Raw genomic sequence first — 14,959 nt, forward strand, 5'->3', positions numbered from 1 at the left:
ACACACGACAAGAGTGACTTTGTTATTTGGTTTCCATTACTAAAGGTCAACAATTTTTTTTTTCATAGCAGCTCTTGAACTGATTTGTATATTCTACTAAAAACAAAGCTCTTACAGGGTAAAAAAGCCTCCCTTCATAACTATACAAGGTGATTCCTGGAACTGCAAGGAGAAACATGTCCATGTGCAAGAAAGCATTCAACCTGTGAGGAAGGAATGGGACTTCTTGCAGCACTGAGACAACATGTAGTGTCAGTAAATCAAGACTGTGCTTTGCTTCTGAAGCCCATTCAAAATAATAAAAAAAAATCCTTCTTTAGTCAAACGTTTGCTTAAACATATTAAAACTACATGAGCTCTTGTGCTGTAATTTATTAAAGGAGAGTCACTCAAATGGCACAGTATACAAAAAACAATGAAAGAAAAATTCACAAAAGAAAACAAATCAAGAGCCGAGTATATCATGTGTTTTGAGTGTGAGGCACGGGGCAGTCGATTTTTGTGTCACACTGAAAACTTGTCTGGTGGGTGCTGCAAATGAAGAACCAAAGGGCCAGAGAGACTAGATTAAAAACATGTAAACCCTTTGTCTTAAACTGCGCATCGTCTTCACTGAGGGACAAATCACATCAACTGCTCTCCTGTCTCCTTCAAGTGGATCCATCACTGGGTGGGCAGGGGTCTCTGGCGGGTCGGGGAGGTGTGGGGGGTGGAGGACAGCCTCTCTGAGGAGGTGGACGATGTCAGGGACGACTGCAGGTGGACCGTCTTGTGGAAAAGCTTGTTGCTGATCAGCACGACCAGGGAGAAGAGACGCAGCTGGAAGTGGCTGAAACAGTGGAGAAGACAGAAGTGAGGTTGCATTCAAATCACTTGAAATAAAATGAACAAAAATACTGATTTCACACTCACTACAGCTTGGTTGGCGTCTTGGCCTCATTAGCGCTGATGATGAAAAGCGGGAAGAGGATGGAGAACAAGCAGCCGCTAGGTAGAGAAGAGAAACACAGCATAGAGTAAATACAGTACAGGATAACTGAGGCAACACAGAACATGAGGTGCGCTTTCCATTGTGTGTTGTGGTATTTTGTAAATAATCTACATTTTACCTCCTGTGTCTGAAAAATGATTTAATTTATTTCAAATTGTTTACAGGAGACAGGACGCGACCATGATGATTTTTTTTCTGTTTTTTTTAGAATCCAAAAGGCCTGAGGTCATAAAATAAACATTTCGTTAAATAAACTAAGTCATTTTGAAGAAAGACTGTTGACATTTTGGGCTGGTGACGCATTAATGTGCCTGTATGAATGAGAAAATAAAACGGGCGTGTATCAGATAGCTGCTTCAGGCTCTGCAGACAGAAACTCAGAGTTAGTTGAAGAAAACCAGCCAGCAAGCAGCTGAGCTTTACAGAGTGGTTTGGTCGCAGTGGCAGCAGTTTGAGCATGACGTCCCTCTCCTACGAAGGACCTTCCAAATGTCTGAGGCCCTCACTCTCTGATAGCTGCTGTCTGTCTTAAAAAAACAACAACAGGAGACTGCTACACCAACAAGCTGACCTGTCTTTTTTAATCTGCACTCATTTTGTCACTGTTTCAGCTTGTCAGACATGCAGCTCTGCACTGTACCTCATGTGTTGATGTGGCAACCAAAAACCACGCCTGTGAAATGATTAGCTGTTAGTGTGTCACTGTAGCATGTAGAGATATAACTGGCTGTTTATGAGCCAGGGAGGGAGCACATGTGGGGTCTGTCTGTTAAATGACTGGCAGTGCATCACGCATAGCACGCAAGGAATATGACTGGCTGTTTACAAGTCAGCGCGTATTTGTTTCATGCTTTTATGGCTGTTTGCATTCAATGTATTTAAGTGAAACTACTAAAGATTTTATCAAATTACTTTCTTATTAATAAGCACTAGAGGAAAGACTTGAAAAATAGATCCAGATAAGTGGAGCACACAGACATGCTTGGTCATTTTTCAGCTTTCAGCTTCTTAAATGTGACTATTTTCTGGTTTCTTTTCTCCTCTCTGACAGTAAACTGAATAAATTTGAGTTGTGGACAAAAAAAAAAGACATTTAAGGACATCATCTTGGACTTTGATTTTGCTGTTGATGATGTGTCTATCATGATACATGTTTGTTTGCATATCGAGCAGGAGAAGTGAGAGACAATCACAAGTCATTACTTGAGACGCATGTGGAGATGCATTCTAATGCCAGATATGAACAGATGTACTCAGGGCTGCTCACTTGTGTTTGGATCATCCAGGACACATGGTGTAAACAGACAATATGTCATAACACTTAAATTGGCATTTTGAAAACATATTTTGCAGTTGACTGGAGCTGAGAAAGTACAGTAGGTCAAAACTTAACTATTTCTATGATAATAACATGTAAATACATTCAGAGTAATCAAGAATTAAAGGTGCTACCTGATGATGTATGAGGAGGGCAGGGCGGTCAGCAGAGCCATCGGTAAACCAAAGCCGAAGTAATAGGGCCAGTTTCTCTCAATATTGGACAGCCGTTGGTGCATCTCAATGCCTTCAACAAACACAAACAGCCACTTTTGTTTGAGCTCTCTCTTCAGCCAAGACGACTGATCTTGGATGTGAAATGTAATGTGAGTGTCTCACCGTTGTTGAACCAGCGATACTCAAAGCAATACAGGGAGTAGAGCAGTGACATGTGGAGGAGGCTAACCATCTGTCCAATGGCGTCGATGGGGAAGAGGCTAACAATCATACCCTAGAAAACACACAACACGTTTTCACCCCATTTGCTACAGAGAAGAGAGTTTGTATTATTTGTTACAAATGTATGCAGATCAAGTAGTAACTGAAACCATAAACTGAGACCATAGAGTTTTTTTTACATTTGGAACTACAGCAGCACGATTATGGCAAAAAACTTAAATCACAATTATTTTGATTGCTATTAAAATGACAATTATTAAACACGAATATTCACTGATTTGAGAACATCATATATGTTTACTGAATCTTTTTTAACTCAATGACTTTGAATTTTTAACATAACTGAACTGACAAACAATAAATAAATAAAGATAAATAACGATGTGAAAAAAACTGTCTGCTTGGTGCACACAGCTCTGTGTCAGCACTGTATGAAATGTCTGTTTGTCTCCCTATGTCTCTCAGCTTAAAACTGCTCACAAATATGTGTAATAAGCTCATAATTTAACACAAACAACAGCAAGCACATAACTCAACAGCGTCCTGTCCCGCCCCACGCTGGCTTAGTTTGACCTTTCTTCTTGACCAAAAACTGCCTTTCTGTCGCCCTCCACAAGTTGTTTCAAATTCAGTCAAAACGAGCTGAAACCAAAACTGACTGAAGAGGAAGGGTGCGCTGCATTTATCACACATGCTGAAACCCAACACACCACCACAGCATGTGGCACAATGATAGTTTTATTTCACTTATCTTGTTGAATGATCGTGGGAAGCCAAAATTGTAATTGACTTTCAACTAATCTCCCAGCCCTACTTGAAGATCCTCTGAACTGACTCTAGAGTCTAAGGCTTTAAACTACATTGAACACTAATATGCAGACTGTTTGTGGAGCTCATGTGCTATGAAATATACCTTTTCACCAGCTACACGTGCAGCACATCTACGGTGTAGAGTTGTGTGGGTCTCAGGCAGAAAAGGACTGTGAAGTTTTGTTTTTGGGTTTGTGTCTTCAGGGTTTGGACTCAGCACAGCACTATGAAACTTTAACTTTTTTTTTTTAACCAAGTTTGTGTAATGTGGAAAAGTTAACATCTAAAGACTAAAGTAGGAATACAGTTGTTAAGCAACTGCCAGCTGCAACTGGCAAAATAAATGCCAACAGGTATCTGATCATCTTTTTTTTTCATTTATTTTTATTATTTCCCATTCAGTCTGCTATTTCAATCTCTCTTGTCAGCTGCTATCAAAGGATCAAAGGATGCAGATGATAGGAAACAATAAATTAAAAAATTGCCAATAGGCCAGAGTCATTTCCTGTAAACCAGTAGTTTAATAAAATAAAAAAATAACACTTTATGACCCATTTCTGTGTAATAGGGCCGTGCCTGCCTCACGTACAAAATATAAACAGACGAATGGCCTATTTTTACATTTGTAAAGCAGACTTCCTTGGTGCATCTGCACAGTATGAATGATCTGCATCTGTTACATGCTGAATAAAGCCAGCCTGTAAGAATCAAACTGTTTGCCTGCTGGACACAAGCCATTTTGAACAACCAATCTCTTTGTGCAAAGTGCAAATTGGCATCTTTTCACAAGATTTATGAACAGCACGAGTTTTTAAATCAGTGAGAAAAGTGATATCATTTATACACACAAAATAACTGGTGAATCTGGGCTACAGTGACTGATCACAACAGCAACTTTACTGGAACTGTTCAACTCAAACTTCCAGTGACAAAAGAATCAACACAGAAGTTCACACAACAGTGTGATGTTGCTGTATTGATACAGAGAAATTATTTTCAAATGGAAACAAACAAACAAACAAAAGCATCAGCAACAACCTACCTGAATAAGGAAGAGTGCCTGGAGGAGGAGGTTAAAGAGCATGTCGGCGATGATCTTACTGACACTGGGAAATGGCTGCGCTTTACATCCAGACACTTCAAATGCTAGGTCAGCTATATCCTGCAACAGAGAATACAAAACTCATATCTACAGCTGTGTCACTGGAGGAAAACTGCAACAAACACATGACAAAATATCAGGTGGCATTATGAGATGAAAGGAGATACAACTTGACTATAAACAGATGTTATATTGTTGTACGGTAACAGTTGATTCTGTGTAATGAAATGACTTTAACAACGATATTTGAACATGTGTTTGGTATTATGTCCTGTTCCTCTCACAGAAAAGTTTTAAGAGTCCTGAACAGTTTTCCAACAACCTACTTTACTGTGAAGCAGCTGGAGTCACAGGAGTCCAGTTGAATGGTGTGAGTCCAGTTCAACTCATCATCTACGACCCAATTCCAATCCGGTCCCTACACCCCTCCCCTATCCACTCCCATTCTATTTGCATGTTCGCCTGGTGGGTATGTCGCGTCATTCATTTATTATCTACTGTGGGAGATTCTGCAACGCCTTTTCCTTGTGAATCTCCAGCAGTGATTTGTGGACTAAAAAACTAAACCTGACCTTCAACCAGCATGAGGGTGAGTAGATAATGACTGAATTTTTATGTTTAGCTGAACTATCCCTTAAAGTGTCATTCCAAACCAATTAGCCTTAAACTGAACTGGGTTATGAAGTCCTATAAGTCCGAGTCTGCGTGAATATAGGCTTGCAGACCACACTCGTCTCAAATGCAATACTTCTTTTTGTGTCCAGGATGGAGGAAGTTTCCTCATCTAAAACAGACATTTGATAGACTTTTTCGTATACACATGATAGAATTGGAAGTTACATCAAACACAAACAAACACACTGTTGTGTACCTGAGCTGGTGATGGATCTCAACACAATCTGTTACCTATTTTATCTGTTCTTTTATGTGTACTTTTATTCATTATTTTATCTTTAGTTTTTCCCATTGCGTTATTTTAATTTGTTTGTTGATGGTATATCTGTTCTTCTACTTCTTTTATTTGCCCTTGCTTGTTAAGCACTTTGTAAAGGTTGTAAAGTTATAAGAAAAGTGTTGATGTTGATAAAGTGAAAGGTCTCCCAAAGCTTGTCGGTGTATTTATACCCTCCCTCTTCATTACAAGAACCTCGACAGCTGCTGGTGTGACACAGACTTACACTCCATCACGGAGTTGTAGGGTTCAGGGGCTAGATTGGAAGTGGGCCTACATCTCCAGGGTAAGGTTGTCAAAAGTATTGATACTGCATTATTTTTTTCAGTACCACGTTTAAAACAATACAATCTTTACATCTGACAGTATTAAAAGTACCAGGAATGTAAAAAAAATCATCTAAGTGACACATTTAAGACAGACTCAGTTCAGTTCAGTATTTGTCCTGCCTGAAATTTGTCCTGTAGGTGAACCAGACAGTGATGACTTTTACTGTCCAGCACTGTGTGCAGATTGTTAATTTAAAAAAATTATCATGACTTTTATGTGACTAGGACTTTTCCTTTCTCTTTACTGTGGTATTGTAGTATTGTACAGTATTAAAATTTTGATATTGTGACAACCCTACTACAGGATGTTTGCAAGATTGAACAGGAAGAATGGACTTGATCACAACATGTGGTAGAGGCAGGGCTGGCTTTATAAACCTCAGCCCATTTATGGCATCAGCTGCATTTTCTACTGAGAATAAAATCCAATGCTTTCTGCAGCTATTAACAGCATGTCACCATTTAAAACCCCTAAAAATGATGCAGTTTTGATAACTTTGCGTATATGGCATCACTGTGTGATAGGATCTATGCATAGATTTTAGAAACACCATCTGTCCTGTCATCACACCATCACAGCCTATCAAAGCAGGGCCTGACCTGGAACCAGATGGCGTTGACTATCTTGCTGAGGACGAACAGAGGGAGAACCCAGAGAGCACTGAAGACGGAGGTCAGGATGAACTCTAACCAGGACCACACGCTGCCATGGAGGGAGGGGTCACCTGGAGCAAAACACAGCTTGTTGACTGTCTGCTTCCTACGACCAGCCAGAGACCCTGCCCCAGATTTCACCAGCAGCCATATACACATGCTTACATACCGATGATTTTTGCAGTGAGAGTCTGCAGCAGAGGGATAAACACCCGGTAGAAGAGAAACAGACTGAGCTGGAGAGAGAAAATGAAATAATAGTTACTCTTTCAAAATCTGATACTTGGCTTAAGACAGTTTCATGGATATTTAAAGGATACAGCAACCTTAAAACTGGCACTAACAGGAAATGAAAATTAAATTGAACAAACTGTTAAAGCTTTTGAGGATTTGCATTTATATAATCACATTCAAGACTTTTTTGGGAACTGCAGATGGCACAAAAAGGATTAGGGACAGAGAAGTCATTCAGGCCACACAGCATGGGTGTCGCAGACCTGTTCCTAAAATTGTACAGAAGCTAAAAGATGAGTTTGGGACAGCATGTGACTAAGAAAATGTCATCCAGCAGAGGCAGTATTATCAGGGAAACTCAAAACTTTAGTGGCGTGAGAGTAACAAGACTGTGCTGTCTTACCCAGAACACTCCTCCATTCCAGGCACAGCACTGAAAAATCCTGCTGGCTACTTTGGGTTCACTGAAAGAGAGAAAGAAATAATGACAACATCCATCACTGTTGACTAATGAAAGGACAGTTTGGTTTCACTTTAATTTTACTTTTCTTAATTAACCAAAGTCGGGCAAACTCCTGCAACTAAAGATTATTTTCACTGTCGATTAATCAATCCTGTCACTCTCTGGTCATGGAAAAATAGGTCCAAACATGTAGATCAATCATCATTTCCTCCACTCATCGATTAGTTGTTTGGTCCGTAAAATATCAGAAAATGTTGATCAGTGTTTTTCAAAGCTCAAGGTGATGTGCTCAAAAATGTCTGGTTTTGCCTACAACCTGAAGAAATTCAGTTTACTATCAGAAAGGAGTAAAGAAATAAAAAAATATTCACATTTACAAAGCTCAAATCAGAGAATTTGGACAGTAGAGTAGAACAATTTCCAACCACTTCTTGTTTACTTGTGCAAAGAGCCACAAAAGTTGCTCAAGAGATTATCATGATGCTTCAACTTTCAAAGAGGACTTTGAATTTTACTTTGTGGGGATGTAACTAATTTCCTTATGTTTTGTCTGATTTATTTGCCAACATCATCACTGTGATTGGAACTAAAACTTCCTACTTCAAATTCAAAAATAACTCGACTCATTTCTACTTTGAAATTTTACTGTTACCAGCTGTCACCCCTCCTTGCCCCTCTTAACAGGCACTTGAGACAAGAGAAGAAGCTGTGGCTGTCTGGGAACAAGTCAGACAAGTTTTCTGTAATGAAATTTGTCTGCCTAAACCACAAAGAGTTCATCTGCAAAACAGCACCCAAAAGAAAACACACAGTGGTATTTAAATTTTGCTATGCAATACTTTTGAACATGGCTAAGATCATGACCACCTTTCATCATGGCGGCGGAGTTTTTGCTTGTGATAAATAATAATGAGACAGGCCCATAAAGCTAATCTACATATAGTTATGTTGGGGAGTAACGGTTACATGTACACGCTTACGTAATCTGGATACAAATACAAAAAAGGTAACTGTATTCCTGTATTTACTGTATTATGGTTACACAGTTAAAAAAAAAGATGTAATCAGACTACAGATACATGTAGTAAAAACGGGGATTATTACTAAGATTACAATTTTCAAATAAAGAATGATACTACCATGTACAGTGCACACACAGCTGACAGTTAATTATCATGACCTCTAGTGACTGTCTTTAAATCAATCAATCAATACACTGGGGACAACACAGGAACAGCTGGACAAACTAATAAACCTAATAATGAACATAAGACACTTCGGGCTGCAAAGATTAATCTGTTGTTAATCGACTATTAAATTAATCTGCATCTATTTTTATAATTGTTTAATCAAGCCATATTTATCTTAAAAAATTAAAAGATTTCAGCTTCTTAAATGTGAATATTTTCTGGTTTCTTTACTCCTCTCTGACAGTAAACTGAATATTATTGAGTTGTGGACAAACAAGACATTTGAGGACACCATATTAGACTTTGATCATCAGTTTTCACCATCTTCTGACATTTCATGAACCAAACAACTAATTGACTAAATGAGAAAATAATCAACAGATTAATTGATGATGAAAATAGTTAATTGTACTATATTAATTGTAACTATATTATTCTAAACTATTTCACCATATATTATATCAAGGTAATCCATAAGTAACAGAAAGTAATCAAGTTACATTACTTTATGTAATATTGTGATTATGTTAATGACTGCATTTTTAACAGGTAATTATTAACTGTATTGGCATACTTTTTAAAGTAACATTGACGTCATGAACACTACATGCTGCGATGCCGCTCCCTCACTTGGGTGAGATGTGACACTTGGTCTTGACTTGGTCTCAACCCCTGATATTCTAGGTCTTGTCTCGGTCTAGCTACACTCTGGTCTAGGTCATGACTCAATCTCGGTTTAGGTGGTCTGATGCTGATGTACAGCATGGGAAGTACACAGGATATTCTACCTAAGGCTATCATGTCAGTATGAGTTGCATTCCCAGATTGTTCAGAATAGCTGCTAATAAGTCAGACATAAAAATATCATCCATGGTATTTTTGACTCTGGCTTGGTATGAAAGTCAGTGGCATTGCAGCCAAAATAAGCAGCTTTTTCTCTGGCCTACTTGTCCGGTTTGCGCTCTTCACTCTGTGCCCGTCTCTGTGCCAGGGCCCCGCTGGCCCTTCTCCTCCGCTGCTCTTCCCTTTTCTGCTGGATGCGGGCATCCAGCTTGGAGATCGTTCCAATCCCCAATATGGAGTCCTTGATCCCCTAGAGAACACAGAGCAAGAGAGAATAGACATAAGGTAACTGTTTCAAACTACTGAAAATCACTATAGAGCTTTGAAATGTCTCGGTAAGTTCTTGTTGAACACATGAATTGGGATGATAGAAGTATGTGAAGGCAAATCCCGTTAAAAACACTTTAGGACTTGTTAGTTCTGTAAACAAAGTGGTAACTTCTGTTTATTCAATATCATGACGACCAGATTTTTTTCTTTTCTTGTCAAGGTGGAAAACTCTCTGAATTTAATGGTCAGAGTAAAAAGCTTGAACACACTGTCATCTTTCCTCCATCCTACCTTCTAAAATATAAAACATTAAAAAACAGGAAACATCAACAATGTTAAGGGAGAAGCCTTCATCTTATCAGAGGTGGATAATGGAGGCTGGATGATGACAGCATATTATGCTGAAATCCAATTTTTAATCAGGCTGGCTGACCTAATATTGATCAATGGCTATCGTCCACTGTTAAATGGATGGTCTGGAGTCCCAGAGTCAATATTAGAGCTAAACGATATGAAATAATAGTCATATTGCCATTAATAATTCAGATAATGCGATTGCAATATGAGTCTGATTTAAGAGAGAATGATAGCTTTTAATATCATAATGCATCATTTTATTTCATAATGTCTATTGATACCAGCTTTATCTAGCAGTTAGCTCCTGTTAGCTAAAGCAACAACAACGCAAAGGTTATTCAATCAGGCTGCTGCTGTAAATAAACATTGTACACAGTCAAAGAAACTAACATCTCCTCTTAGTTGCCTTTAATTAATCCAAAAACAAACATTATCACTGGACTCTTTTGGAGTACAGCCAGCTCACATTCAAGCTGATGACACACAATGATCAAGTTCAAGGGAATAAATAGCAAATGAAGTTCAACTGTCCTCATTTGTCCCGGACAAAAGTAAACAAAACCCCCAGCATCATCAGAGGATTTGTCTGTTCACATTCGCCCTTCACACAGTCTACATACAGCCAGAGAACGTGATGTGCAATTTGTCTGGGGAATTTATGTGGACACAAAAATAAATAGATGGCATTATATGCTCATGTTATTGTATAACATGAACATGTGGCTCCTGTTTTCTTGACTGAATAGGGATTAGATGTTTCTGGAGCATACTTTAAAAAAAGAACACACAATGTTTTTAGCATATTTCTTCGTTTAGTATTGTTAGGTTTGTTCGTGTGTCAGAATTACAGTCTTTAAGCTTCAATGCAATACAACAGCTCTGCCATGAAATTCTATGTTAACTCATTTATTTCCAGATTTTGTTGACAGTGTCAGAAATCAGAAATTCCACTTTATATTTATTTTTGAGCACACAGTGGGTGGTGGTGTTGTACTGGATTGTATTATATTGAAAGGTGTTAATCATATTTTGTCCACCTCATTTACATTCATGAGGGTGGCAAAATATTATACGATATAATTATTACACCTTTCAATATACGTAGGTGTACCTAATAAAATACCAAGTAAGTGTATGCTGCCACTATTCCAAAATAAAGCTGAAAGGGTCTGTTAGTTTAAAAGCATGTATCTGTTTCCCTGCCAATGAACTCCACCTCTGTGGCACGTGTCATAGCATATATGTGAGTACAGTCTGTGTGTGTGTCTGCTGACCGTCGCAACATTGCGGAGGAAGGCCCTGACGCTGTCTGTCATCTCTGGACCAGCTGCAGATCCATCAACTGCAGAAGGAGGGGGGGGTGGTGACCTGGTGGTCAGCTCTCATGGCAGGGAGAGGCGCACCCAGTAACCTGCCACGACCAAGAAACAAGGAAACAAACTGAGGACAAAAGAAGAAGACAAAAATTCACAATAACCTCTTGTGTGTGGTCTAAACAGCAGACAATTCACTTTGTTATGCTGGGAGATACTGTTACTGGAGGGACATTCTGTAGAATGGTAGAATTGAGCATACTTATTTAAAAAAAACAAAACAAAACATAATCTTAAGGATCTTTTTATGTGCATAACTGAGAATTAAACTTTCAAAGAACAGTGACAGTTGTCACATGCATGACAAAAACACATCTGGCCTTGAGACATGTCAACGACAAACAGCTGTTTAGCACCTATTTCTATATTTGGGATATTTGGTAGCCATTTTGTGCTGATTCACATCTGATATAACTTTATTTGTTTCAAAAAATAGCCCATCCACACACCACATGAACCACATTTGACGAGAAAAAAACGGTTATGCTAATTCTGAGATTTGTCACGTCTCTGTAAAATGTTTCTTTGTATTAATAACAACTCTTCCCTTTGTCATGAACATGATACTATGAAAACTACATAAAGTAGATTGTACTGTAGATCACACGAAGAAGAAAAATGAGGACACAAACTAGTTACCAACTTCATGAATAGTACGAAAATGTGAGATATAATACAGGATCTGACTTTTTAACGTCTTCACTGAAATAAAGAGAACATAACTAACGGTAATGTGTGTTCAGTGGAAGTTAACGTTAGCAGCTGACTCAGTATGTTAGCTCAAATATGAGATAGCGTACAGTCAGTGTTAGCTGGTTCTCCCTAACCTGCCAAAAACTCCAAACACTTTCATACGTGAACAAGACTCTCACTTAAAGTATGTATTCAGTCTGCTCAGCATGAAGCATCTGCTTTCATAATCTTTGACTGTCGTTGGTTTGTTTAGTCCTCTGCTAGCTTGCCTCTGTGTGTTGCTAGCTAGCTAGAACTGTTAACGCTGAACAACTCCTTTAACTGTTGTGTTTTTCGTGAAGACAAGTCCTCAACCAGCGTGTAAAGTCGCAGACAGAACACACAGTTCACCACGGTACCGTCCTTACCTCATGCGACAGGCTCGGGGTTATTTTAACTTCGTTAATTCTTTCTTTAGCCCCTTTAATGTGACAACAACACCAAACAGACACTACCAGGAGCTAGGGCCGTGGAAAACATATTGCGCAAGCTCCGACACTCTAAGCATCATGGGAAGTGTAGTCCTCCTCATTGGACTTATGACTTATGGACTTGGACTTATGAATATTAGTTATTTTACTCTGGCTATATTACTTATTATTTTACCCTGGCCATTTTATTATTTTACTCCAGCCATACTAGTTATTATTTACTCTTGCTATGTTATTTTAGTCTAGCTATATTATTTATTATTTTATATATAAGCTCCGTCTTCTTTATGGGACTTTTGGCTAACCCTGTAAAATGGGTTAGCTATTAAAATGGAAAATGTCAACATATTTAACACAAATTAATTCAAATATATACAGGTTACCTCTAAAGAAATTATGGGTAAATATCATGGACATTCATGAAAATAGAAAAACCAGAAGCTCTACTGGCTTAGTTTAGAAATGTACTAAAGAATATATTTTTCTTCCATGCTTATAATAGCTGATACACATCAGCAAATACAAAAAATGTATTCAACTATATTTCTGGTTTTGACCATTGTCCCTTTTTGAATATTTATTGATTCAATTGTCTCTACATGTGGATTTTCTGTGTGACTTACTCAAAATATTTATGATTTATGCACAGGTTTGGGGAATATGGGATTATATAATCTTGATAGAAAAAGGTAGGTATATTCTATTTCAGTTACAGAAAAAAAAGACATAATCACATTGCAGATACATTTAATAAAAATAGGGATTACAGCTGTAAAATTATTAACAACATGCACAGCACACACACAGCTACCAATTATGGCCTCTAATGTAATTATGCCAAAGAACTGATCAATTAACGAAGAAAATAATTGACTGATTAATCAGTTATGAAAATAATTGTTAGTTGCAGTCCTAAAGAACACAATTTCAGGCTCCACCATATTTTACAGTAAAGATGCCTTCCATGAAGTACATTTATTTTATAATGCATTTAGCTATTTAAATTCATTGTTAACTTAGCCCTGCTGTTTTGAATCTGTTTGTATTGTTTTATGCAAGGTAAATTCAATATCCCTTCCAGAAATGTATTTTATTGAATTGTTCTAAGTAAAGTTTAAAAAAAAATCACTTCACATCTTGAACCCTTGATAACAACACACATTTGTAAGTATCTGCTTATTGTATTACCTGTGAGTTAATGTGTATATTAACCTTCATAGCATCTCTATAACCCATTAATAATGTATGAATTAATACCTTAGTAACATTAACACCATTAATGAACTGTTAGTTACTTCTCATACTGCATTAACTTATGTTAACTAATGTACCTTTATTGTGAAGTGCTAGAGTATTATATATAAAACTAATTGTATATTTATCAAACAATTCAAAGTTCCACAGTCCAAAGCTACACTTAAAACAGTCTTTAAGTTAAAGAAACACCAAAACACACTGAATCATCACTTACACAATATTTATTTAATTTCACATGTCAAACATTGTCACATTTCTCAATTATGTACTCAAGATTACAGTAATACAAAGAAATATTTAGAAAATAACTATTGAATGTGAGCAGTGCTGGGTGGGTTACTGAAATTTAGCAGTTTAGTAGTAGTTTGAATTTAGCTATATATTTTAATCTACCTATATTATTTTACTCTACTTACATTATTTTGGTCTAGCTATATTATTTCAATGTGGCAATATTATTTTAGTTTAGCTAGGATATTTTAATCTACTTGTTATTCTAATCTAGTTATATTATTTTAGTCTAGCTATAATATTTTAATCTAAGTATAATATTTTAATCTAGCTATATTATTCTAGTGTAGGTATATTATTTTAATATAGCTATTATATTTTTATGTCGCTATACTATTTTAATCTAGCTATTATAGTTTTATTTAGCTATATTGTTTTAATCTAGTTATATTGTTTTAATGTTGTTACATTGTGTTAGTGTAGTGTAGGGTGCTGACTTACTCCGCCCACTGAAATAAAGGTGACCACCGCTCTCCAGCTGGTCCTGCGGTCCTCCGTCCTTCTCATCCAGTCCGCACCATCTCAGTCGTCATGGAAATCCAGGATGTTGTCACTTCTTGTTGGGAGGTTAAAGGGATAGTTCAGATTTTTTTTGAAGCAGGCTTTTATGAGGTACTTATCCATCGTCATCAGGGGCGTGTTGAGCGCCATCTACTGTAGGGAATACACTGACTGAATGGATAAGTACCTCATACAGCTCCACTTCAGAAAAAATCTCAACTATCCCTCAGAGTATTGACTTACCTTTGTGTGGTAGAACCATCTACACCTGCTAAGGACAAATACATTACAGAGTAACAGAGTGACACCAACCATGATGATGATGATGATGGTGTTTTCAGGAGGCTTCTTATGGAGGCTTGATGGTCTTTTGGACTTCCCATGACACTTAAATGCCTTTTTACCCAAAGATCCTAATCTGAACATTGTCTTGCATAAGGTACAGTGAGCTTCATACATTATT

General features: G+C 37.6%; 1 protein-coding gene across 2 annotated transcripts; it reads right to left on the reverse strand.

Annotated features, from left to right (window-relative positions):
- Positions 1 to 357: 357 nt before the first annotated feature.
- ei24 (EI24 autophagy associated transmembrane protein) lies at positions 358 to 12,521 on the reverse strand. 2 transcript variants are annotated; one of them, XM_084730553.1, is made up of 11 exons: positions 12,385 to 12,521; positions 11,186 to 11,322; positions 9,389 to 9,534; positions 7,192 to 7,252; positions 6,724 to 6,790; positions 6,501 to 6,625; positions 4,560 to 4,679; positions 2,648 to 2,759; positions 2,444 to 2,555; positions 913 to 987; positions 358 to 829 (listed from the first exon to the last, which is right to left on the reverse strand). In XM_084730553.1, exons 2-11 carry the CDS (start codon positions 11,225 to 11,227, stop codon positions 664 to 666), a joined length of 1,026 nt encoding a protein of 341 aa, XP_084586679.1. In that variant the 5' UTR covers positions 11,228 to 11,322; positions 12,385 to 12,521; the 3' UTR covers positions 358 to 663. The 2 variants fall into 2 exon arrangements, with proteins under 2 accessions (XP_084586679.1, XP_084586680.1); XM_084730554.1 differs by having other exon boundaries at positions 11,186 to 11,351; positions 12,385 to 12,507.
- Between the last annotated feature and the right edge of the window lie 2,438 nt (positions 12,522 to 14,959).

This window comes from Lutjanus erythropterus, chromosome 11 (assembly GCF_056507025.1).
Source record: "Lutjanus erythropterus isolate fLutEry1 chromosome 11, fLutEry1.hap2, whole genome shotgun sequence".
NCBI classification, from domain to species: domain Eukaryota; kingdom Metazoa; phylum Chordata; class Actinopteri; order Lutjaniformes; family Lutjanidae; genus Lutjanus; species Lutjanus erythropterus.

Excerpts from the sequence above, each read along its gene's own strand:
- ei24 (XM_084730553.1), bottom strand. The coding sequence starts at position 11,227 with ATGACAGACAGCGTCAGGGCCTTCCTCCGCAATGTTGCGACG. Across the intron at positions 9,535-11,185 it reads TCCTCCGCAATGTTGCGACG|GGGATCAAGGACTCCATATT; the intron begins GTCAGCAGACAC and ends TGTGTTCTCTAG. Across the intron at positions 988-2,443 it reads CCCTCCTCATACATCATCAG|CGGCTGCTTGTTCTCCATCC; the intron begins GTAGCACCTTTA and ends TTCTCTACCTAG.